Source organism: Gavia stellata, chromosome 17 (assembly GCF_030936135.1).
Source record: "Gavia stellata isolate bGavSte3 chromosome 17, bGavSte3.hap2, whole genome shotgun sequence".
Classification (NCBI taxonomy): domain Eukaryota; kingdom Metazoa; phylum Chordata; class Aves; order Gaviiformes; family Gaviidae; genus Gavia; species Gavia stellata.
The window spans coordinates 19214728-19241285 of NC_082610.1; the positions used below are offsets into that span (position 1 = coordinate 19214728).

The following is a 26558-nucleotide window of genomic DNA, read 5'->3' on the forward strand; positions in this document are numbered from 1 at the left end:
ATTGTTAATTCTTCATAACATGATTTCAGGGTTTTTGCTATAAGAACAAAGTATCTGTGTTGTAGATTTAGAGTAGATCAGGTAGATCAATTACTTTAGCACCAAGAGGACAGACAAAACCTGGAAGCACCATTTCCTCCAGCCATGACATACTTACACACTCCATATCCAGAGTCTTGCAACTTTTTTGACATTCTGCTCCAGTTGTTCCTGCAGTGATGTTTCTACAGTCAAAGTAGACCATGGGAGATTCACACACTAGAGGAAGGAAAGAAGAGAGACCAGTCAGAAATTGCACAGGGTTTATCCCACAGCTGTAGCCATCAAAACCATGTAGAAATTCTTTGGAAATTGTGTATTTCAGTTAGTAGGGACTGCTGTCCCTATTCAATCTGCTAAATAGATTCACTTCAGAGCACTTAATTCCCAGAAAAAAACCCACAGTATTTCAGAAAAAAATCTTTATGAGAAAGTGGTCTTATCATTAATGTAGGTTCATTCCCGCATTTTATGATAACTGTTGCACTCTAGCTAAATGAAAAACACTTCTATTACTTAAAAATCTATTAAGAAAAATCAATTCTTTCAACTCTTTCTGTCCAAAATCTGGCACAGAGAAAAAGATAAGTGGAAGATTTTTTTTTTACCTGGAGTTGGCTTGGGTTCTCCAATGCAATTCAGTCTTCCCTGGATGCAAGTGCTGTAAGAGAGGGAAAAGTATTTTTTTTTTTTTCCTCTCAAAACATGTATTGAGACTGAGAGCTTTTTCCTTCTTGTCAAGCTTCAGAATTTTTGAAGGAATTTCAGAATGCTCTTTTGCAGTCTCAGGAAAGAATTTCCCTCAATAGCACTACCAGTGCTGCTTTCATATGATATCCATTATTGCTTAAGAGGAAAAATCATAGGTTGAAATGAGTGTATGTCTCTGCTTGTTACTTTCTCATAAGACCTCTCCTTGCTGGTGCTGTCATAATTTTATGCTTGAAAAATCATGGAATTAAATAGGAAATGCACCTAAATACAGCTGCTCTATCAATGTGGAAATATCATAGAACCATAGAATCATTCAGGTTGCAAAAGACCCTTAAGATCATCGAGACCAACTGTTAACCCAACACTGCCAAGTCCACCACTAAACTGTGTCCCTAAGCACCACATCTACACATCTTTTAGATACCTCCAGGGATGGTGACTCAATCATCTCCCTGGGCAGCCTGTTCCAATGCTTGACAACCCTTTCAGTGAAAAAATTTTCCCTAGTATCTGAACTAAACCTCCCCTGGCACGACTTGAAGCTGTTTCCTCTTGTCCTATCACTTGTTACTTGGCAGAAGAGACCAACACCCACCTCACCACAACCTCCTTTCAGGGAGTTGCAGCCTCTTCTTCTCCAGGCTAAGCAACCCCAGTTCCCTCAGCCGCTCCTCATAAGACTTGTTCTCCAGACTCCTCACCAGCTTCACTGCCTTTCTTTGGGCACACTCAAGCACCTCAATGTCCTTCTTGTAGTGAAGGGCCCAAAACTGAACACAGGATTCGAGGTGCGGCCTCACTAGTGCCAAGTACAGGGGGACAATCACTTCCCTACTCCTGCTAGCCACACTATTTCTGATACAGGCCAGGATGCCGTTGGCCTTCTTGGCCACCTGGGCACACCGCTGGCTCATATTCAGCCGGCTGTCGACCAACACCCCCAGGTCCTTTTCCGCCTGGCAGCTTTCCAGCCACTCGTCCCCAAGCCTGTAGTGTTGCATGGGGTTGTTGTGACCCAAGTGCAGGACCCGGCACTTGGCCTTGTTGAACCTCATACAACTGGCCTGGGCCCATCAATCCAGCCTGTCCAGATCCCTCTGCAGAGCCTTCCTACCCTCCAGCAGATCAACACTCCCACCCAACTTGGTGGTGTCTGCAAAGTTACTGAGGGTGTACTTGATCCCCTTGTCCAGACCATTGATAAAGATATTAAACAGAACTGGCCCCAACACTGAGCCCTGGGGAACACCACTTGTGACTGGCCACCAACTGGATTTAACTCTGTTCACCACCATTCTTTGGGCCCGGCCATCCAGCCAGTTTTCTACCCAGCAAAGACTGTGCCCATCGAAGCCATGAGCAGCCAGTTTCTCCAGGAGAGTGCTGTGGGAAACGGTGTCAAAGGCTTTTCTAAAGTCCAGGTAAACAACATCCATACACATTCCCTCGTCCACTAAGCGGGTGACCTGGTCATAGAAACAGATCAGGTTAGTCAGGCAGGACCTGCCTTTCAGAAGCCCATGCTGACTGGGCCTGGTCACCTGGTGATGCCACACGATGATCTGCTCCATAACCTTCCCTGGCATTGAGGTCAGGCTGACAGGCCTGTATTTCCCCGGATTGTCCTTCCGGCCCTTCTTGTAGATGGGTGTCACATTTGCTAACCTCCAGTCAGCTGGGACCTCCCTGGTTAGCCAGGACTGCTGGTAAATAATTGAAAGCAGCTTGGTGAGCACTTCTGCCAGCTCCCTCAGTGCCCTTGGGTGGATCCCATCTGGCCCCATAGACTTGTGTATATCTAAGTGGTGTAGCAGGTCACTAACCATTTCCCCTTGGATTATAGGGGCTTCATTCTGCTCCCCGTCCCTGTCTTCCAGCTCAGGGGAATACATACCATTCTTAAAAGTTGAAAATAAAGTTGAAAAAAATGAGAAAGCATTGTATTTAAATTCAGGCAAGGCAGGGTGAGACCAGTTTACACGTAGTAGATTCTAATCAGAAAATACATACAGTATTGCTTGAATGTTTTGCAAAAGATTCACTTACCATACAAGCCCATTTTCATGGACAACTTCTCCAAATGCTATGGGAGATCCTCGGTAGTAACAGGGGCATTCATTAGCAGGCACACATTTGCCACTCTCATCCATGTAGGTTCCATTTACGCAGGTGCAGCCATCAACTGGGACAAACTTAATGTTGCATGTGACATCAGGCTCACTCAGAGACCGACAAGTTGGTTGACAGGAAGAGATGGTATAGCTGTAGCTTAGGGATTTGGGACATGAGGTGGTGTATTTTGCTTAAGAGAGGAAAATAAAATAGGTTTGTTAATTCCAGATGGTAGTTTCTGGTGGGAAAAAAGAAACCATAGGCAGTAGAAAAACATGTAAACAATACTGTACACCTCTGCCTGTATTGCATCTTTCATGTAGATGTATTTCTGAATACTTCCAGAGTTAGACCTGAAAAGCTACTGTACATGTGGAATAAGTGATGTATGCAAAGAAAAAAATATTTTTTCAAATGAAATTTCAGAAAGAAACCTCCATTTGGCGCTGCCTTTTATTGTCAAGACTTCTAAACCTTTTGAAGTACGAGACAAGATGAATGTCTCCTGGTATGCTGAAAACAGACCTACTGGATCAGTGGAACCCAGCATGTAGCTTCAGAGACTTTTCATTCGCAAGTGTTCTGGTTAGTATTACTGGTACTGTTATTCTAATGTCACATTTTCTCTACAATAACTCACGATACTTAAAGCTGTAGTGAAATTCAAAATTACACAGAAACAGGTGGAGGCACTTCCATAACAGCAGTCTCTTTCCTAAGCAAGCTATGTCTCCCATCTATTTGTAGTCACTCTTGCTAGCAATGGATTGATTCTAAGGGAACAGCAGAGAATTACTTCCAGAAGTGCACTTAACCAAATCCCTTCCTCAACACTTACTGTATTTGTCTAGAAAACAGTATAAAATAATCTCTGATCCACAGTTTTTATTGATGTGTGTTCTTAAGAAAGGGGATAGTTAAGAGTACTTACAGCAGACATCAGTCCTCCATCCACGCAGCTGGATTCCTTTTGCAGCACAAGCTCTCACATAGGAAGACAGGGCTGCACACAGACAGTCCTCACTATTTTCGCAGTTACATGTGTCAAACATGCAGTTCTAAGAAAGCAGAGAAAAATAAAGTCTAAGCACTGGTAATATTGTCAATCTAAAAAAAAATGAACCTTATCTTTCTGGTCTTATGCTCTAATCCTTCTTCAGATACGCTCACTCATAGACAACACTAACATGGCTTTATCACTTTCCAGTCTTTGTCTAAGTTTCCTGGCAGGGGAGAATGAAGGTAATGGAAATTCAGTCAATGTCTGCAGTTATTATTGGGAAAGTTATTATTGGTCTTAAAGGCTGTTATACATTTAACAGCTAAGTGTTCCTCTGAACCATATTTACGATGCTGCACAACAACATACAAAGCCCTATTCACAGTACGCAGTCTAGACACATCATTTCACCAGTGTCCATACCTGAATGATGCATAGTGAGAAGAAAGATTGGCAAGACACTGATAACAGAATGATGATAATTAGCTAATGCACTTTCTGTGTCAAGTAGTTATTAATGAGTTACAAGTTATTAATGATGAAACAAGCATTTGACGTGCCTTTACGCACACTTCCTACTATATGTGTATATCCATCCAGGAGTAAATAGCTGCCTTTTCATTTGCAAGCAAGTCAGGATCTTGAAGCCAAGACTGACAACTGAAATAAGGTAATGTTACAACACAAACAGAAACACATGTTGAAAGAAGGAAGTGCTGCAGTACAGAAATGAAAATACAGGCATTGCGTAAAACAATAACCATGTCTGGAACAGTCCTTATCTGGTAGCTAGTTGTAATGAACCTATTTCTATTGTTTCTAAAGGGAAAAACAGTCTAACAAAGTACCGTGTGGTAAACAGAGGGATTCACTGCATAGTGACAATCAGCAAAAGGTCCTTTGCTATCACTTAGTAGTCCACACCAATGCTGAGCATATTTTTCTGCAAAGAGACCAAACAATACAAATGCACATTACTCTTCATATTTCATTAGTCACAAAAACACACTGCCCTGGTCTATGAAGCCAGTTCAGAAATTACATCAAATCTCTCCCTCTCCTGTCTTTTTTCACTCAGCTTGTGGGCTAAGGTTCCTAAAACCAAAGAGGAGGACTCGCTGAAGGGGATGAATATCAGATTTCCAGAGATACTGCCGCAATCCAGTCCTCTGACACCAAGTTGTCAGCTTAGACATCCTCTTTGTTTTTAATGACCATACAGTTCCCTTCAGGTATGTTTCTATAACTCTTCCTTTACTTTGCTACTTATCCCTAGTGCTTTCATTTTGAGTATTTGTTCCTGATTTCAGACGTATGTTTTTACCAAGTATATAAGTCTTTATTCGCTTATCTTTGGTTTCCAACGGATGTGTTTTCCTTAGGGATGAGCAAAAAAATAAACCTAGAAAAAATTCTAAGAAACACGCACCATTATCAATGCTGAGTGCACAAGGGTTCTCAAAACTGTGCTGGATATTAGGGCATAAAGCCTGAGTTTTCCATGTATTAGCAAATGCTGTTGCTGTTCCTTCAATTATTCCACTTATGGCCTTGAAGTCATCCATTTGGTTATCATTGAAATTTCCACAGAGACCTGTTGAAAAGCAGTGAAAAGTTTATACTGCTGATACTAGACAAAAGACATTAAGCAAGATGTTCTTATATTTCATTCACTTACCACAGGTCTGGTCTTTGAAAATAGGATCCAGTCGCACAAACACTTGCATGATGGGTGTGATTTGGATTTCAAGGTGGACGCCAAACTTTGTCTGCATGATGATGAAGAATGTTGAAGGTCTGAACACGGTGACATTAGCTACAGATGAAAAACAGAATCATCACTTTCTGAATGAGGTCAAATTCTAGAAACAGTGCATCATTATACTATTCTTCTTGAATTTCTATCACAATTGTTGCAGATTCTGAGGTGAAATAAAGCCAATCTTTATGAAAATGAATCAGAAATATAAATAAAAATTTACAGTTCAGAATTTGCTTGTAGCTACCAAATTGTTAACTTTATTTGCTGTCTCAACATTAAATAGTTGGAGATTACTCTTTTCAAGAGAGTAAGAAGGAAAAACTGTCTGGCACTAAGCATTAAAAAGAATACTTCTATTTTTGTTTCTAAGCTTGTACAGCGTACATTGGAGCCCTCCCTCCGTTGGAGAGGGAAACTAAGCAGATCTGAAGGTCAGAGGTATTGCATAGAATCATTAGTTATTGAGACAGCAAAAAGCAAATTTCTGTCTGAGGAAGCGTGAGCACAGGGGTGGTAAGTTAAAAAAAAAAAGAGAAGAGGTAAAAGAGGTAAACATGTCTTCTGTGTTCAATTTTGGGCAGTGAGAAGGAAGTAAACAAAGGAAGCGATCAAATCAGGAGAGTGTAAATGCTGTTAGCTTCTGTTTGAACTCTTGCCTATGCTTGTACTGTCACCCATTTCTTTATGACACCAAACTTCCCACTTCTACTTCAAAAGCACTTGTGTGACTCAGGAAATATCCCAAAGAGGACCGAGGTGTGAACATGCAAGTTTTGAACAACTCACAGTCCTTTTATCTTCCATAGTTTAAGAAAATAAGCACTGTGGAATTGAAGAAGTTCTGAGCTTATTGCTTACAGACTGTTAGAGAAAAAAATACCTGCTGAAATGGGCAGCTGGGTGTAGATCGAGTTCACAAACACACCACCATCAGGTTTGACCTCAATGAGCTGATAAGGAAGAGGAACAAGAGGCAAATGTGAAGGATAACTGTAGCCAAAGAGTAATAATGGTGATGATTCCAGTGATATTAATTAAAAAATATTAAATAAAAAGGGTAGTTTTTTGATTTCACCTCCTCCCTCTTCCCACTTTGTACACTTTACTAATTTGCCCTGCCATAAAAGAATTCTTTTTAAAGAGACTTTCTCAAGTCCTTAGGGAATTACATCACCTTAGTTTCTTTGAACACATCTTTGTGATGATTTACTTGCCTTACTATTGTACTTGCAGTTTCTAACCCAAAAGCTCATGTTTCTTCCATCTAAATGGCAGAGAAAATAGCTTTTCTCTGCTTTGTGAGTACAATGTTTTTCTTAATGAACTTCCACAAAGCCAAATTTAGGGCTGATCTGATTTTCATAACAAAATCAATTTATTTTCACTTGATTAAAAATAACATGTATTTATCACATATGCTGACCATTTGAGAGAGAAATGCAGTTCCCTGACTAAGGCCTAGTGTCTTTGCTCCCCATATTTTTAATAGTCGTTTCCCATCCTTATTTTGCATTCTTACAGTTTGTCCTTTATTCATGTTGAGGGTCACTGTCTTTAAGCATGTCTCAGTGTCTGTTAGGCCACATTTGCGTAGTTCTACCAGGATGGTGAATGTTTCATCTTTACAGTGCTGAAACAAAATGCCAACAGTTATTTCATGAAAGGGTAATTAGAGAAGCTGTCCCTGTAAAGTTTTCTCTCAACTCTGAAAAAGTATCCCTGTTTCTGGAGAAGATCCAGACTCTCCCAAATCCCAGGCCTTCTTTGGCCTAAGATTCACTTTTGCCTTTTGTAATGATTAGAAAAGAGAGAATTAGAATCTAGTTTTGCATTTTATTGATGTTATCCATATTTAGAGTTTTTATTCATGCCAACTTCTAATGTTTGATTCAGTTCTCAGTATCTCTCATCTTTCTGTAGATGGTATCAATGTTAGACAAAAAATTCAGATAAAACATTTTTCAGGAGAACAGTAACATACAGCATTATTTTTTACTGAACTGCTGGTGTGATTTTTCAGACTTGCACCGTTTGGGCCAATACCGTATAATACAGTAGCATGGCAAAAATCATGCAACTCAGTAAGAAGGCTGGATTAATCACACTGAAGAATGTAGACTAAGCAAGTTCTTAAAAAAGGCAATGCTCTTCAGCAATTACTACATCACAGAACTGGAAATTCCCCAGTAAACACCACATACTGTTGCATGACATCCTAATAGTTAACTGATGATTGTCATTGGAATGGCAGCATATGTTCTAGTAAACATCTGCCTAAGTGAGAGGGAATTTAATGTCTGTACGTCAAAAGAGGTAAGTTTCAAAAGCGTTGATTGAGATCACCTTTTCTTTCTATAAGTGTATAAGGCTTTATGACCTAGCAATATCTGATTCCCACCTTAGAAAGGACGTAAGTGCAGTCTCCATGGTGATCATAGTATTTTTTATCATATGTGGTAATGTGCGAACCTCCCTCTACTGAACATGTTCCTGGGTATGACGTGTCTTGGCAACTCCACCGGCCTCCATTACAGGTACTGGAAGAGAGCGAATAAAGTTAGCTGAAATCATTAACAGTTGTCCTGAGTAACAGGAATTACAGTGACATCAGGTTTAGCTATTGTGCTACTGTTTTTCCCTTCAAGCCATAGTTTGACACATGGTAAATCTAGGTTTAAGACTTCCCGAAACATTACGAACATGTGTAGAAGGAATGACTCCAGTATGCATTCACTTTGCTTATTTAATTGTTTTCCTTCTTTGAACAGGTAACCTCTCCAGCAACAGGTATTGGATGAGTAATTACTTGGGTTTTGCAGCTAACATGAAGTACAACGACAAATTAAAATCTCTTCTGCTTTGTTATACAAATGTATCAGAAACTAACAGAAATGTAACCCCACGTCTCCTCCTGATGCAGAGCATATCTGTTTTCTAAGGTGATGTGGTAGTGCACAGGTACAGGATTAATAATTGTGAAATCGAGGTTGTATTGTGTCATCCCTTGCTTTCTCCAGAGAAAATAAATATTTGCAAATACATAAATGACTGCAACTTCATTCTCCTTAGAGAAGTCCAAATGTTTGAACAAAATAAACAAAGCGGAAGCATTTTAATTGGCTGGTGAGAAAGCTAAACATTGTAAATCCTTGCTTTGATCACCTTGAGTTAGAGTGCAAAGCTAGTTAAAGCTGTTGCTAAATAAAACAAATAATGTTCTTTAGGGCTATTTCGGAACTGTAGCGGTCAGTTAAATACACATATCAATTACCAATGTTGCAATTGCATATAATAAACCATTAAACTCATTAAATATATGAGGGGAAATAGTAAGTTAGCAAAGTAACAAAGGTTACCAGGTTTGCCACTGCTCTGAAAAAGAAGTCCCTGTAGCATAGGTGTTGCCATTGTAAACACAGGAGCACTGCTGATGGGGAATGCAGCCAGAATTGTTGATGTCATCAAATACAGTCCCTAGATTAAAAAAAAAGACAAAACCTTGGTCAATTAAAGAGGCGTTTCCTATACGCCATTTTTTTTACAAATCCTAAATATCATCTTAGAGACAGAACTGCAGCTGTCATCAATGGACATACCTATGCTGAGTACAGTAGGACTATACCAATTTGCACAGTGAAGGGTTCGACCTTTGTATTCTTAAATTCCACCTGCTTTGAAAGAGGGACTCATTGTAGCACAGGTGGCTTATTGAGAGACTGGTCTTGATCTGTTTGCTGTTCTGCTTTCCTGCTTTCTGAATATTGCACATGTATTGGCAATTAATTCAGCATCTTTTCTCAGCTGAGACATGACAAATACTTGTCACTTACAGCTGTGAAAAATGAAAATACAGAAGGCTTAAACCCCATGGAACCTGCCCAAATCCTACGGGTAAGCTGTTGTTGTTCTTTGAGATCAGAGATGTGAGTACATAAGAACTTGCCTGGGGGGCAGAAACAACCATCCATACAGTGTTCTTCACAAAACTGAGATCGTTCAGGATTGGTGCATGTGTCAGCACAGGGAGAGCTGCACTCCTGGTACTGCATGTTGTAAGGACACTTCTTGGCTGCAATTTTAAAGGAGGAGAGATTTTTTTTCAGTCAAAAGTATTTCTAGTTCACTGCATATGAAAATATTTATATGCATTTAAGTTTTTCAGCTAGACGTAAAACCACACTAAACTGCAGATCCACCACCAGCTTTCAAAATTTGCAGATTTAATCACCTAGATCTGTATTTTTCTTTTGAGATGTGCTTTCCATGACTGTCAGATGTTGAACCGGCTCAATGTCTGGATGTCTGGGGACAGCAAGGTAATGACCCCACAAAGTCAGCAAGGCCTGTGTTTCTACTGAAGGCACCCTTCTCATGAATACCTGAATTGCTAGTGAAATGTAAGACTTAAGTTCCTAAAGCTTTAGTATTTTTGCATTTTTCAGATACCATTGGAAGGGCAAACAGTACTTCATGGGGTTTTGTTTTGGAGCAAATGCTGGTGACAGTATCAACAGCTACACCCCATAATCTAGTATGTGTTTAATTCAGTGCAAATCTCTATGAAGATTACACTGGTGCAAACTCCTCTCTACCAAGCAAGAGGAGATAAGTAAGTGCTTAACCAGCCAAACACCTGTGAAGACCCAATCAGTTAATAACTGAGAATAATAATGCTGTAGCCACCATGAGAACAGGAGAGAAACAGGATTACAAACGAGCAAGTATGCCTCATTCTTTCTTCTTCTTTCTCCTTTATTTGCTTCTTTTACTGTCTCAGTTAATTAATTAACACTTTGACTCTCAATTAGAGTATCCATGTGTTTGATAGTTTTTAATCCAGTTTGCATTAAAACCCTTAGTTCTTTTGCTGAAGTCTTCATGCTGGAACTTGTACATCAGAACCCTCTGGAGAATACAGTCTTGAATGGCCTGTATTTTCTCATGCATCCTCAGCATCATTTGAGAACTTGTTGTTTGTTAATTACTAAGCATAAAATAAGGCTATCTCCAGTGATACATACGGCACAGTTTTGAGGTTCTCCAGTTCCAAGGATGCCCACCAGCATGAGCACACTGCCGGGAGTATTCAGCAAAGGTGTCACAGATACATGAGGCATTCTTAGACTCTTCAGAGAGGCACAAGTCATCTTGGCAAGCCATAATGTACTCTCTAACATCAACTAGGTCATTACACTCTTCAAATGCAGAGCTGGTCAATGTTTTCTGGCATATGTCATCCTTGGGAGAAAAAAAAATTAAACAACTTCCAGAAAATAGAAAGGACCATTTTTTTGGTATTGTTACTTTGTATAGTTATTCTTTGATAGAATCTTATATCCCTCTTTAAGTTACTGTCACCTGAGGGCTTTTCCTGTTGACCTGTCTGAAGCTGTAGAAGGGTACAGATAAATTTGAAAGAAAAATAAAAGAATAGTCATAAGATCCTTACAAAATTATCAGTGCAATTATGTGGCAGGGTAGGAAGGGAGTCTTCACAGTGTTCTGTTGGCCCATCCATTTTCTGCATATTCCCAAACTGCAAGGCTGTCATCTTAATATCTGTACAAAAGAAGTTTAATAATGAAGGCTGTGGTTTTTTGTTCAATGCAACTGCCTGTTATCTTTTTCTCCTCTCAAGAATTCTGCTCAAGACTGGCCAAGGCAGCTAGTTCCCTTAAGTCTTTAAATTTGATCATCATCCCTTCCAAAGGAAGCACTACATCACTGTCTCAATTTACCTTGCACAGCACCCTGGAAAACGTAAAGATTAGAAAACTATTCTCAGCTTATTACATCTAGATGCAAACTAAGATTTTTTACTAGAAAAATAACAAACTGTTTTCAGATTATATTGAGCCCATGCAGGGAAGAGAGAAAAGAATCTAAACAGGGATTTGGTCAATAGAGACTGCTGTGAGACAAGGTTTAGGAAAAAGTTCAAGCTCGGAATAGGTAGAATGATGAAGGTAAGATCTTATAAAGATTATGCAATTCAGCAGGCAAATGTAGATATACCAATTTTAAGACAGAACTGAAATAATAAATGTACTGATTAGACAATACAATTGCCTTTTGTTTTATTGAATGTAATTCTATATTTATTTATGTTATTAGTGAAAATCTGGCCCGTTTTTATGGGGTTAGCTGATTAGGTAAGTAAAACCATGGCATACAAGAAATATGCAATCAGTTGTTAACACCAGTACTATATTTATACTTAAAGTATTAAATCACATTATCTGATCTTTGTACTACATATTTTTCAACGGACATCGAATCCTATCTTCTGGGTAAATCATTTAAAAGGATAAGAAAGAGGAATGCTGATAATGTTAGATTTAAATGAATACTAAAAAAGCATGTTGGAGTCTCCAGAAACCAATTTTTGTTATTTAAAAAACTTACTGTTTGAATAGAACTCATTGTAAATTGGAAAGCCGTTGAAGTCCCCACAAAGTCCACAGGTCTGATTGGCATATTTCTCATTCAATTCCAGCTAAAATGATGGACAGTAAGTTGATAGAAGTCAGTATAAACATTCTAAAATATATTCATGACCACTGAAAGCACCTGCACCTGCTGCCTCTAAGTATTTTTCATCAGATCCATGTAATTTCATTTAGCAATCTAATTCAAACGTGGGGGACAGAATGAAGAGTTGGCTTCAATTTGATCTACAATGCAGAGTCCAAGCTATTGATGCCATTGATGCAGACTTAAGTTTTCACTGTAATATCTATATTGCTCTCAGCCTCTTTCCCTCTATTCATTCTTCAGAAAGAAAATCAAATCTGCAGCAAAAGCGAAGTCCTGAGAGAGTGAAACTCTGCTAGAAAATGGTATTTGAAGGGGTAAGTAAGCCCTATAACAATACCAATATGTTAAAGATATAATGAAAGTGATTTTTTTCACCCTATTTTAAGCAGATGTCTGCTATCCACCGGAAGTAAATCCATGTAATTTTCTTTAGGACTACCTGGAAGCAAACCTACCTTTATTAAGAAAGAATTGCTCAACAGTATGAGATGGGAAGGCAATAGTATAGTAACCCCCTAAACTGATAGGCACTGGCCTAATCAAAGATTGGCTCTGGTCTCTGAAGGTGTAGACAGGTCCAGGAGCAGTTCTTACCAGGATACTATCATCTTCATTCCACATTAACACAATACCCATTTTGCTGGCAACTTTCACATAAATGCTGCTTTTTGCTATGGTAATTCCGGATTGGCTGTATGGCAGTTGAACTCTGGAAAAAGGCAGAAAGAATGCTAAGTATTTTCTGATCCAGATGTTTGATAAAGAGAAAAAAAAATGGCTTGTGGTATCCGGCATCTGTAGGGATTCTACAATAATGCAGTTGTGTGGAAAGAAAAGTGATTAAAAAATAAGATGGTCCAATGTCATCGAATATGGATCTGAATTTGGATCCAGCCTCTCTGGATTTTTCATCCAAGTTTTATTTTGAGGTAATCTCTAAGGCAAGGATTGTTTTACTGTGAAAGGAATTAATAGCAACTTATTCATTATTTGTGTAAGTAAAATTGTCAAATTTATTGAAGAACACGTAATTTTTTCCCCCCAAATACACCAAAGTACTTGGCAAGTTTGAAAAAAAGGTCTGTGGTTACCAAACAAGTGTTATTAATGAACTTACCTGTTACCGTTGATCACGACAACATCCTTTGTTAGTTCAGCAGCTACACCTTCAAGTTTCATGGTGATACGGTTGACCGTTGGAGCATTTTCCACCACTATGCGCCTAATCTGGATGTTGAAATCCTCATAGGGTGTGTTGCAATGGGATGCAAAAACATAATTACAGAGCCCAGGGAAGGAGAATATGTCTCCATCAAAGGTCTTGAAGTGGAAGTTGCCCCATGTGCTGCACACACGGCCGTTGTGAGCAGGATTGGAAGCTGTGAATTAAAACTAGCTGTAAAAAAATGACTTAAAATTTCCAGCCTTAACGTGGTGAAAATCAACTTGTCCAAGGCTTCATTTTGTCATTGAATAGTTTTTGCCCGCCTGCCTTCATTTGTTATTTTCTGTCCATCTAGCCATTATAAACTTCATCTTCATCTTCACTCGTCTTATATCTGTTACTCACCTTATATATCCCTATAAATGGTTATAGTTATGTTCAGCTGGAGCTTTATTAGTTGTCCACATTTCAGCTAACAGTTCAATATTATGTTTCTTAACCACCCTCTTTCTCCTTTTAATAATCCATGACTTCCTTTACCACTGCTTTTCCCTATTTGTATTAGATTCCTCTGTCTACACCCCCTAAAATTGAAAACTTACTGAATACATTTCGTTTCCTTTACTTACGTGTTATTACTGGATTTGTCAGCATTGGCTGGATGATGTTCACCTTAGATGGAACTGTAGCAGAAGCTAGAAAAAAGTAAGAAAGAAAACAAAAACTAGTATAACAATACCAAAACCTGCACCTAAAATTGACCTAGAAAGGACTAGAAAGTTGATATGCCAGATCCAATGAAACAGTGTTAAGCCTCTTTTCTTTTACACAGCCCATGAATCAGGTTAAAAGTGTGTACTAAAGTTCAAAATCAGGACAGTTAAATCATAACAAATTGCTTTCAACTGTGATGATCTGCGTTTTCGACCTTTTAATTTTTGACCCTTTTATGAAACTCTGGATAGTGTCAGGAGAGGCAGAAATTCACAGCTCTGCATATTGGAGTGCTTCAGACACACTGAAAAATACCGAGGGTTAAGCTGTACTAAATTAGCCTGTTACTGGTACAAAAGCATAGTTGCCTTCCCATTACACCTTCTCTTTCTAAGGAGGGAATAAAAACTTTAATTATCCCCTTTGCTCTCTGTTTAATGTTTAATGTAATTGGTATCTAATAAAAATATTACTATTCTTATATATAAAGAGGCTTGTTAATACACATTTATCTTTATTTGTCATATTACCGGCAATATGCTAAGGAGGTTTTTTTAGACATTTTTATTATTTACTAGAGATGTAGCAAATAAATACAAATACACAGTATAAATGAACGTACTGTTTTGTTTCTGCTGAACAACCTCAGTGTATTTGCTTCCTCTTTCCTGTTGGATTTCAGTCTGGGCTCCTGTGAAGAAATTGTAAAAAGCATACTAAGTACAACATTCTGTATCTGAACTTTTTAAGTGAAGCATTTAGGTAGGATCAAAGGACCCAGATGATACATCTCTGTTAGACAAAGGGGGGAGTCCTTTATTCCATCAGAAAAAATGAAACAGGCCCCCAAAAGAGGTAAAATGTAATTATAGAAAGAGACTTTCTATTACAAATACACAGAGTTTAAAATCCAAATAATATTTCATGTATATGTGCTTTCTTTGTTTCCTTTAAAGCTCACTACAAGGGATTCTAATGCCTGGATCATAGCCCTTATTTCAGTGCTGCGCTAAATCTCACTAATATTTGAAACAATTACAGGAAGAATTCACAAAACGTAAGAAAGTCATTTATTAAAATTGCTGTGTAGTAGCTAGGTAATAATAAGAAAAAGCACAGAACTGGTTGAAAGAAACAAGAGACTTAGGGCTTGATCGAGTCATGGCTGCAGTTACTTATATTCCAGTTTCTTTAGTGCTTAAGCATTGGGCCTTTCCTTCTGGAGCAAATCTAAAAGCCTCAATCAGGGATCCAGATTTGTTTTACAGCTGGATGCAAGAAGGTGCATCTGAGTGATAGAACAAGGGCCCATAGCCTGAGCAGTAACCCCGGAGAAGTAACCAAAAGAACCAGATTTCCTGTTCTAATCCTCTTCTTGCTCTGAGACGGTTCAAAGTCACACCTTCTCTACAGGAAACCTTAAGCATCATACTGTAAGTCTATTTGACCAAGGGTTCTTGCTACCCCACCTGAAGCTGAGACACAGTGCCGAAAACAGTGGGACAGTGACAAAAGAGGAAAAAATAGGCCATGATCATGTGACCACATGATTAGGGCACTCAGCTACATCAAAACTGTCCTATTCTTGTGCCTTGCTTCAAGGATTATTTTTGTACCTCCAGTTAAATGATTACAGGATCAACTACATGAACTGTCTTCCAGATGAGTTCTCCTTCTCTCTGTCATGACTCCGTAAGTTTTTAATTCCTTTCCATGCATGGCCCAGCAATACCATACGAGAGGAGGTATTGGCAAAGACTTTTCAGAGATGACAAATATTGACCTGAACATTTCCATGCCTAGAAGAAGACTGACCCTGAGCTCCTGGGTTGGTGCTCTAAGCTCTTGTTTTTGTAAGTAAATATGGCAGGCATTTCTTGTAAAAGAAAAATGGCTACAATGTTATTTTGTGACGGATTGAATCCTGTCTGCCTGTGATAACCGTGCTTGGAACGTGTTGACTAACATGTACCTATAACCTGTCAAGTCTAAATCCTCAAAGGATTTAGGTGATGAAATTAATAATATCTGAATCCTGATCAAGATTATGCAAATGAGCACTCTAGGTGTGTAGCGAATTTCTCAGTCAAGGAAGAACTATCTATGTAATTTAGTCCTAAATTAAGACCCCTTTTTCCTTATACAATAGGTCAGAAGAGTTCACTGTCTCAGAACTGGATCCCTAACACCCATCTCACTGAACAGGGAGCCACATTGGTAGAAGAGAGGGAAATGCTGAAGTCAGGGATGTACCATAAACCCCAGTCCCCTTTGGTGCTTACATTCCTTGCTGAGCATTTCCTCCACTTAGAACCTCAGCCCAGATACCTCCATGAAAGCTGGACAACTACCTTTGCCTTAAAAATAACCGAATCAGGAGCACCTTCTTTTTTAAATTATTTTTCTAATGTAACTTCTGGCTGTGCCCACCATGTAAGCAGATTGAGTACTTGATCCCAGAGCTGAAGAATGCCTGTCTGAAGGGATTCAAGCCCCCGCTCCCAAAGAGGTCCCCAAGAGACTGCTGGCTTTGGAGGAGAAGGTTCTGGGCAGCCTCACTGTACCTAGAAGTTGCTGCAGTGTCTACAGTTTCTTTCAGACCTAAGCTTTTAATTCTTTTCTCATTTAACTTTATGTGTGGCCACTAGTGATGTACAAAGAAGTAACTCAGGAGAGAGTTTAACCGTTTTCCATTTCCCATTAGTCTTTCAGTATCACAGATAAAGTCATTAGGTAAATGCATTCATATAATTATAATTGATACTGATCAGGTGAGACAAATTGATACTTGTCAGGTGAGACAAGTGCCTCTGTAAGTCTTAATAATAGGCCAGAATTTGCTCTTACCCAACACATCTATAGGAATCTCAGCAGGCATAAAATCATAGAATGTTTGTTTATTCTGGCATGAGAACCTTTCTAACAGCAAAACTGCATATACATGTATTTTGGTCTGTTAATTTTTCTCAAGGAAACAGCAGGGGCTTTTGTGTACTTAGCAAATACATCATTCCCAAGGAAATTCTAGCTCATCGGTTTATTTAGCAATTGCACAATGCCACATTGTTGACCATTATAAAAGTAAGTGTCTCTCAGTTGTAAGAATAGTCAAGATAATTTACTATTTGATAATTTGGGAACTGACCTAATTATTAAGAATATTTCTGGATGCACCTTGCTAAGTCTATATCCAGCTGCTAATCCACATATGCAATTATTGTTACAATCAATTTATGAAAGTTAGTATTTGACCCAAAATATAAAGCCAGGTACAGAATGTTTGTGGAGATGGCATGCAATTGGGCCAATATTCTTTAGTCACTCAGGACATCTGAAAATATTTTTCACAGAGTGTGATTCGAATAAAGAGGAGTTTGCTGGACACTGTCTAACCACTACTGATTTTTCGAAGCAATTTATCAGATTAGCATTGCACAGTACAAATAACTTTCTTGTTGAATCAATGGCTGAAGATGCTTTTGACTGACATTGCGTAACTCTAAACATAAGCTTATACTCTAAGTGACTGTTGTATTTTGTGCTTAAATCAACTTGCTGGTATTTTAGTGTTTATTTCACAATCTCTAAAGTAGCCTAAAATTATATTTGCACTTGCCAATGTTTTAAAAATGATATGCAAGATAAATTTACATAGGCAATCTGAAGATTTAAAAATGTTAGCTGACAGGGCAGTAATTACTGTACATGAATGGGATTGACTTAGCACGCTTGTACTCATGCAAGTAATTTCAATTTGAGTGGTCCCATTGACTTAATACAACTACTCATATTAATAAAAACTGCCAAGACCAGCCCTGATGGATATACTATTGACAGGAGGAAAAAACCCATACAAAATGATGGATTGCATGTGTCAGATAAATCTCCCAGTCCTGCTCACACTTGATATTAGTAATTTATATAAATATTTTGCATAGGGTATTATCAATGCACAATTCGTTACTGCAAATCATTGCCACATGAACACCCCCTTCTAGTCTCTTTTGTAAAAGAAGTTGCAAGAAATCTTCAGGAATCTGGTATTAGCTCGTGGTAGGTGACAAGATACTGGAAAAGATTGACGAGTGGTCTGATCTAGCAACTGGAAAATGTAGTGTTTTAAATTTCATAAAAAACCATAACATTCATAATCAATCCTAATACAAAATGCAACAGGAATAAAATGCTTTTGAAAGGCATAAGCAATACTGAAAAACTGACATTTTAAGACATGAATAATGGCTCTTTTTGATTTGATCTTCAAGACTACCTTCCAAATGTAGTTATATGCAGTAGTTTGAGGCAATATTAAATTAAATCAATCCAGTCATTAAATATTTAATGAAAATCGGAAAAAAAACTGATATAAAGAAATCTTGTTTGAATGCAACCATCGGTTAAGTGAAACAATAACATGAGTATAGTTCTTTAAAATGTATTACTAGATCTAAACAGAGTATTTTTTCTTTTCCCAATAAAAAAGAGAACTTCTTACCCATCTGATGGATACAGCAAACTGCTAACAGGAAAGCCCATTCTGGTACCCATATCCCCCTGCCAAACCCCATCTTGAGTGGAGTCTGGCACAAGGATATCGGGTCTGAAGTTGGTCAGGAGGAGTAAGTAGTTCACCTGTGCTTTGTCCCTCTTATATAGTAGGTGACTTTGGCTTCAGTCCCAGATTGATTCAGAGAGTCTAGAAAGGTGGGGTTTGGGGGATTTTAGCAAATGAACAGGTAAACAGAGGATGCTCTTCCTTCCTCAGAAACTGGCCAATGGTATTTACATTTTGGGAGGAGTATATACGTATACGTCTGCATATTCTGTTAAGGTTCAGTCTAATAGAGAAACATGATTGCAAATAAAACACATCTCCTCCTCCACAAATAACAGGTCCTGGAACAAATTTAATTTGGTGTTTCTTTACAGTTATGCAGATGGCACGCAAGTAACTAGTCTAAGTTTTTCACTACTGTAACTGATGCCAGGCAGCTCCTTGGCAAAAAACGCCACTGATTTCTGAAGTCTGAGGCGGTGTGGAGTGTTTCACATGTGGGGACCCAGCATTAGGAAGTCACTCCATGCCTCTTGGGGCAGCTAATCTTCTTGTAAAAAGAACAGACTAATAACCCTGAAGGGTCCTGCACTATCATACAGTCACACTGCGCGTATGCCATGGAAATCCTTCTGTGTGGCCCTGACAAGCATTAGGCACCTATCTGAGGAACGTTACACCAGCTTCACCTAGACTGTATCCTACATTTATTAGAGATGGGCTTAAACCTTGAAATCTGCTTCTGAATTCTCTGCATAATCTGATTTTGCCTTCTCGTAGAAAATATCAGACAGTCAGACAGCCTTACATCAGCTTTGCAGGAGAAAAAAAATGTTTGATTATGGCCTGCGACCATGATCACATTGTTTCAGTCTCATTCCTGTGTAATTCCATTCACATCCAAGGAGTTATGAGGATTATAAATTAGAGAATTAGGCAATGAATCAGACCTATAAGGCTTGCCAGTAAATGTTTAACGTACTTTTTTTTCTGAACATTGGCTTTTTGCCGTTCTACTGGATTATCATTTCAAAAGCAGGAATGAATGTATACTTCAATAAACACAGACAGTATTGCTACTTCATGTCACTTTATCCTTCTTTTTTAGCTTGGCATCGGAGATAGGTTGCTCTGGTCAATAGACCTTACTTTAATACGGTAAAAGATGGACAAAAATGTTCAAAGTTAGTGGCAAAAATGATGCACAGTTCAGCACTTGGTATACACATAACATATGCCCTCAGCTGATCCTCATTTTCAGCCTCCTGCCAGTTTACAAGAATGAAGATAGCTGATGGATCCAAAAATCGTCATCATAAGAAATGGAGTAAGAGCTGCTGCTCAGTGGGGGATTTAGAAAGAGGTACCTGGGAGATATAATTGGGGTGGGGGAGCCACAGGAGAAGGAGAAAAAAAAAAAAGATGTATACTAGGATGTGTAGAGATGCAGAAAGGACTTTCTTTGCATAAAATGGGACAGTATTGTCTTCTGCATGTCTGGTAAGATTCAGTTCAGCAGTCTGTACTGATGTTTGTCATTTCTGCTGAAGCAGGGGAAGGAGACAAAGTCAGGAAGGTGTCCTAATTGTAAAATGTGATCACAGCTGGATGCCTAATTCCCTTGGGTTCTTATCAAAATCCTACCCTGAAATTACAAATTTTAAAATATTTCCATAAAAAAATAGGAGAGTATAATACAACACTCTGTTCAGGTGTTACTGAACTGAATTGTGTCATTTTTTTTCAATTTATTTCAGTTCAGCCCTTATTTCCACTTTTGTTTAGCACTAAATATATTAGATCCTCACTCATTTAGTACTATAAAATAAACAAAAAAGGAGTTCCTTTATGAAGTGTTATCTGGGTTTGATTTTTGGACTGAAATCAGTGGTAGCTTACTATGGCAAAGTTAGGGTACTTAAGTCAACTTATTGGTCTGCTATAGCATGAAACATGTTCCCTGTCAAAATATCCAGGATGTTTAATGAAGTTACATCTTCATAATCAATAGTAAGCTGTCTACACACCCTAGATCTGTATCTTCATGCTTCGGCAGACCAGGAGAAAAGAAAAGACTGGATTTCCTGCCCATAGAATGTTGTTTTACTCTGTACCAGTACTCGTAAAGAATATAAATTCATCTGTACATAGAGAAGGTAAATGATACCTTGTTTACGTGACCAGTTAGCTGTATTAAATAAATATACACTAGTCTCACTTAAGCAATTAAACAAGCCACCCAACAAACTAGGCTTTCAGCAACTAATGGGCATAAACCTTCAGCAATGGGCTATTTGTGACGGTCAGAAGTAGCAGAGCTTGCTTCCCTTCTCAGTTGCACCCACCTCTGTATGAGAGGAATAACAGAATACCAGGATCTTCTTGTGTTACTTTAAAACATTTGGAGAGAGTTTCTTGTTTCCTATTGGGTATACCAGAGCAAGGGACTACTGATAAAGGGAGGAGTTTTCTGAGGGGGCCATTAGTGCTTCTGATACTCATCTGATGAAGGTGAGGAGGATGATTAGGTGTGCACCAGTGGGGTCAAGGCTGTTTTTTCCTTTGTCCTGTCTCTTTTACCGGAGTTGTTGCTAAGCAGAGTGCTAATATCAAACACTTCTTTCTTATTCTAAGATAGCTTTTAGTTTTCACTCATTATAACTCTTTGGGACTAGAACAATGCATGTCAAACTTGAATAGGCTACTTCACTAAGCATTTATCAGTGCACTATATTATATAGCTGTTGTGAAGGTTGTCCCAGTTGTATTAGAAGGTGTTCTTCAAGAGATGTTGCTCAGATATTTTTCTCAAAACTTTATATATTCTGGAGTTGTTATGATTGCTACTGCTCAGACTGGAATTTTTGATCTCCAGGGAGTAGTGACATTCAAATGATGTTCCAGTTTTTGGTTTATCCAACCATACAGGCTCTTTCTCTTCCTCCCTCTCCACCACAAGGAACAGGTGAAATTAGTAATAACAAAACAGGTACAGAAGAAACGCAGGTCACTCTGTTAGGTGGCTTATGAAATTTTGGAAGTTATCAGGCTATGAGATTTTACTGATTGCTGGGGGAATCATACCTGTAGACAAGAGTATTGCAAAACCCAGAAGGGTTTAAGTAAACATGTTCATTGGTCACGTGGGTGGTTGCTCCAAGTGGTTCTTGTAGATTAAAAAAAAAAAGTAGTTGGTGGACTTTGGAGTTTCCCAGATGGTACAGTGAAAAGAGCCTACCTGCATAGGTAGGGAGGAGCAAGTTCTCCTCTCCAGCTGTATGAGGGGAAGGAAATCCCAGAAGCAAGTTTTGAAGTATTTTAATAAGTGAAACTTAAGCAGCTGTCTTTATTGTTAATGTACACCAGGAATCCACTAAGGGACCACAGTTTTGGTATTGCCTGGCACTAAAACAAAGCGCTTGTGTTTGCAAGAGGGAATGTTCAGGGAGGTGTTGAAAGCATTTTTGTTTCTTTCCTGCATTTTTGTTTTTCTCGGTTTTAATGCTGTGTGAAACCCAAAAGCTTATCTTGACATCTCGGTGTCAAATAACATGGAAATTAATTTAGGATAGATCTGTGGTGTTGATATAGACCAGTTCATTTTAAGGGAGGTTATTGGAAACTAATTACAACAGCCAAGGATTGGGCTGACAAATATTCAAATATTCTTCTGACTCTTATTTTGATCTTGTATCAAAAATCTATACCAATGGATTGGTCACTAAAAGTACCTCTTGTAACACTAAATCCAATATTTGTGTTATTTGACCCATAATTCTGACAATGGATATAATCTCTCCAGTTTTACGTTTTCTTCTTCGTTTCTTGTATAGAAGTAGGGACAAAATTTGAGACATTGATTATACCAATTTAACTAAAATTTCAAATGCCAGATAAAATGTCGATATCATATATACTATAAACACTATAATTACAACCTGAAAGTAAATCATAGAATATGAGGGTGGCAAAGGCAAGCATTCAGAAGTTAGGAAGTGGTAGTATTAAGGCTATTAATGAAACCAGAATTCATCTGCCTTCTGTGTTCAAATTACAACTCCACTAGCATTGCTAACTTCTACCTCCTCACAAGTGTGATAAACCAGAGATAGTTGGGACCCAAGTAAAGCTGCATCATGCCTCAGATCAGTCAAGTCCTTGCTTGCCATGTGAACTGGGAAAATAAATGAATAGTTGGATTGGTCAGAGAAGAGAATACTTATTGTGGTGTGGAAAGTAATGTAAAGTAACAACAGTCTGCAATTAATGTAAATCAAGTTGGCATTAATTTAAGCAGAGGATTAGGTACACCCTTTCCACCTAGCTCTGTAGAGGTTTAGTTGCTCTCCTTGGCTTGTCCTGCTCATGCTTTTCTCACCTTTCTCTGATAGCCTCAACCATTCTTTCCTTCCATCAGTTTACAGGTGACTCACCTGGGTTTTGCTTTCCAGCCCTGCCCAGGGAGTCATGCACACTCTCCACCCTTTTTTCAATGGCCTGTTAACTTCTGCCTAATAAATATGTGCACTGCCACTGTGGAAGAAAATGGTGGACACACTCTGGCCATAGGCTCCTTTCCCTGGTTCTTGGAATAGATGATGTAGTCTGTTTTCTGTTTAGTAGAACATGTCACACCACTTGAGATATCTCAGAGAGGTTTCTCCATGGAAAACAAAGCTGCACACAGCCTCACTGTGAAAAGCATGTGGAGAGAGTGTTAAACTCTTACAGGGAATGGCAGATGAGCTCTGTGTTGTATATGGTTGTTATCACTTTTGAGTTTGTTACAGTAACTTTAGAACTAGTTATGCAAGGTACTATGGAATGTGGAAGAAAACTCTGGCTGTGGAGATTAGATTGTCTAAATGCAGAACAAGTGAGAGCTACAAGTAGTGAAGGTTAGAAGAAATGAAGTAACTTGCCTCATCTGTCAGTGACATTAGTCATAGTTCCTTAATTACAGAATGACACCTTAAGTGCACGGTTGTGCTGTCTTCCCTTTCCTTGATTCTGTTTTAAAGCATTTGGAAGAGGAGTCTGTAACTGGTATCTTGAACTGTTGGCAGACAATGAAAGATGCAAGGAAAATAAATGAAACTAATGTCTAATACCTTGGCAACAATGGCTTCTGTGCATTTCAAATTGAATTAATGAAATGTGGTCATTTGTGTTGCGGTTTTCAAATGTAATAGCTCTTAAGCGCACAGCTTGCTTGACTTCTACATGGACAGTACATAACCCAGGTGAGCTCAACACCTTCTTTCTCATTGTGATTCTTGCTCCTGGGCTTTAACTATATGAGTACTCAGCTGTACTGGCTGAATCATTTCTTTTTTATCTAATTGCCATCCTTTAAAAATATCTGGAAAAACTTTAAATAGCTTTGCTGCCAGAAAGCTGTCATGTCTTGTCTTAGCTCAGTATTTTTGATGGGAGCTATTTTTTTAAGTTGGGAAGATGTGTATGTGGTGAATAATTTTTACCAGGTTTAACATTCTTAGGTTCATAGTGCACTTAATTCAGCTGAAAGCATAACTTTTCCACTGTACATGCTATCTGAAAACTCAGCTGGTAGATTTTTCACCTTCAGTATTTGCTTGGTTCTCACAGTGTTAGGATGATGTTTATAGCTCTCATTTGGTTTGTCTGGCTGGATTTCAGTTTTGTTTTTCTCTTCTGCCGTAGCACTGAGTATGCCTTTCTGGACTAATATCACCACTGATGCTTTGTTACCTGTTTGGCATTCGCTATACTATATGTTATTGTGCTTTTGCCTTGCCTGTGCATCTTTTCTTCATTTCATAAACTGCTTATTCTGTGGGATACTAATAACATACATGAGCCAAATCTGGCCTTTTGAATCCTTGGTGGGACTTGATATAGTTCATTTTTTCCTTTTGTTTTTCTTCTTCACAAGCTTGGTATAATTATTTCTCCTGCCCCAGTAATTGCTTGTAGCCCCTCAGTTTAATGATTCTCTTTTTCCAAAGCACTCTCAAGTTTTCATTTGCATTTCTTTGCCTACTTCAGAATCTGTTGTTGAACACATTTTGGTGTATTCTTCCTTGTATTGTGAGACTTTCTCAGTGATATTTGATGAGTCATTTCTGCATCTGTTCCACAAAAAACTGTTCGGATTTGAGTATGCTCATTAATGCTGCACATATCCTCAACACTTGACAGACTAAGTTTATGCCCATATTGGTAGCTAACTTTAAGTTCAGTCTGAAGACTGTATGTGGGGACCAGGCTTTAAGTTCAACTCCTGTCTGTAGTGCTGACTGAGTTTAGAGGCTCAGCTGAACTTCTGCCTAAGGAGTCAAGCTTATGATCCCTGATCTCCTTGTCTGCCCTATTCTTCAGGTTAGTGGACGTTACCTGGCATCCATCCTGAGCAGACAAACAACAATGCAACAATTCAGTTTTCAGTTCATGGCTCTTCTGCTCCCTCTTTCCCTCTCTACCACCAATAGAGAGTATGAGACAAATCTACAAGTTGAGAAAAGTATTATGCAGACTCCTGGCATAGCCCAATTTGCATAAAAAAGCTCAACATAGATAGTTTTGTTGTGAGCTACCAAGTGTGCAGCAGAGCCCATCTATTTTGGGATGGCTGATGCTAATGGTCAGTGCAGACGACCACAGCAGTTCCTCCTGCTGTTCTCCTCTGTGACCTCCTGTTATACCCCATTAGTTAAGATGTGGTTCCCAAGAAGCTCAAAAGCACCTAAAGCAGAGCTGCTGCTATCTCCTTTTTCCCTGCACTGGCAAGACATGCCCACTCCCTCCCTTGCTCCAGCCTTGGCACTCTAATGACCCCCACAGTGAATCAGGTCAGTGAATGACCTGGCTCCAAAATTTCATACACCTTTTGTGCAAGATTATCCATCATGAATCTTATTATTTGCTAAAGTTTTGATAATTACAGGAATCAATCTTTTTTTTTGGTTGATAATCTATTGTTTCTCCAAATTCTTGGGTACATGAACTGAAAACATACCTTTGATAGATAACATATTTGCAGCTTGAAATTTTTTGGAGGGAGATTCTTGGACTTCATACAAGCCCTCCTTGTCTTCTTGTAACACATCTAGATGCTGCACAAGCGCCTGTAAGCCTTTCCCCCTTCCTACTAATTCTGTTTCAGTCTTTCTTTTCCTACTCATTCCTATTTCAATTTCAGACCTCCTCTCTAATATTTAAAAGTCTTCATAAGATTGTTAAATGTGCTTCTGTCTGCTCAGGGACAGGGAATCAGTGTTCTAGTTTAATACCTTTTTCTATATATAGTCATCTTACATCAAAATGCTTCCTAAAAGTAGGATTTTCTGAATCCCTAGGCATTGTCCTGTACATAAGTCATCACAAGGGCTGCCATATCCATGGGGGAGAGATGCTATGAGCCATGTAGCTGTGGCTGTATTACCCTGTTACAATGCTCGCCGTATGTTATCTGTCAAAACACTAGTAAGGACTAGACATTCAAAACACAGTCCAGCCTGGTGGCGAGTGCAGCGTCTGCTCTCTGAGTATGTTCTGCAGCCAGTAAACAGAATCAGAGAGGCAAAGAATGGATGTGAATTTGATGTTATTTCTCTCGCCTCAGTCTAATCGGACAAAGCAGCTAGGCAGGAATAGGCATAAAAGCAAGCTTCTGCTTTCCACAGACTGCAGCATCATCCTTTATGTTAAGACCAAGCAAGAATTACGGGACAGCAAAGTGCTTCCTGCTACTGCTGGGGTAGGTAAAGCACTTGAACTGAGTTTCAAACCACTTGCAAGTCATTCAAAGTACTTAGGAAACAAAAGCTGAGTAGTTTTTCTTTGCCTGAGTATGAATGTGGATAGGACACAATTCATGGTAAGAATCCTGGTGTTTCTCCGACTGTACTGTTTGACTGCTTCTAGTTGCAGCAAAAGGCTTCAGAGTAATAGAGCTGTATTAATTAGTTACTCTTTT

General features: G+C 38.8%; 1 protein-coding gene across 1 annotated transcript in view; it reads right to left on the reverse strand.

Annotated features, from left to right (window-relative positions):
• The window catches only part of LOC104265050 (mucin-2), a 48516-nt gene extending 22752 nt beyond the window's left edge, over positions 1 to 25764 (reverse strand). Inside the window, exons 1-20 of the mRNA XM_059826125.1 lie at positions 25599 to 25764; positions 14666 to 14734; positions 13959 to 14024; positions 13282 to 13543; positions 12759 to 12873; positions 12033 to 12123; positions 11077 to 11186; positions 10649 to 10865; positions 9571 to 9696; positions 8984 to 9101; positions 8026 to 8164; positions 7147 to 7257; positions 6508 to 6577; positions 5544 to 5681; positions 5295 to 5459; positions 4714 to 4808; positions 3797 to 3923; positions 2800 to 3055; positions 648 to 700; positions 158 to 258 (exon numbers count right to left, since the gene is read on the reverse strand). Coding sequence (XP_059682108.1) covers positions 158 to 258; positions 648 to 700; positions 2800 to 3055; positions 3797 to 3923; positions 4714 to 4808; positions 5295 to 5459; positions 5544 to 5681; positions 6508 to 6577; positions 7147 to 7257; positions 8026 to 8164; positions 8984 to 9101; positions 9571 to 9696; positions 10649 to 10865; positions 11077 to 11186; positions 12033 to 12123; positions 12759 to 12873; positions 13282 to 13543; positions 13959 to 14024; positions 14666 to 14734; positions 25599 to 25764 — 2595 coding nt within the window. The remainder of the gene's footprint in view (positions 1 to 157; positions 259 to 647; positions 701 to 2799; positions 3056 to 3796; positions 3924 to 4713; positions 4809 to 5294; positions 5460 to 5543; positions 5682 to 6507; positions 6578 to 7146; positions 7258 to 8025; positions 8165 to 8983; positions 9102 to 9570; positions 9697 to 10648; positions 10866 to 11076; positions 11187 to 12032; positions 12124 to 12758; positions 12874 to 13281; positions 13544 to 13958; positions 14025 to 14665; positions 14735 to 25598) is intronic.
• Positions 25765 to 26558: the final 794 nt, after the last annotated feature.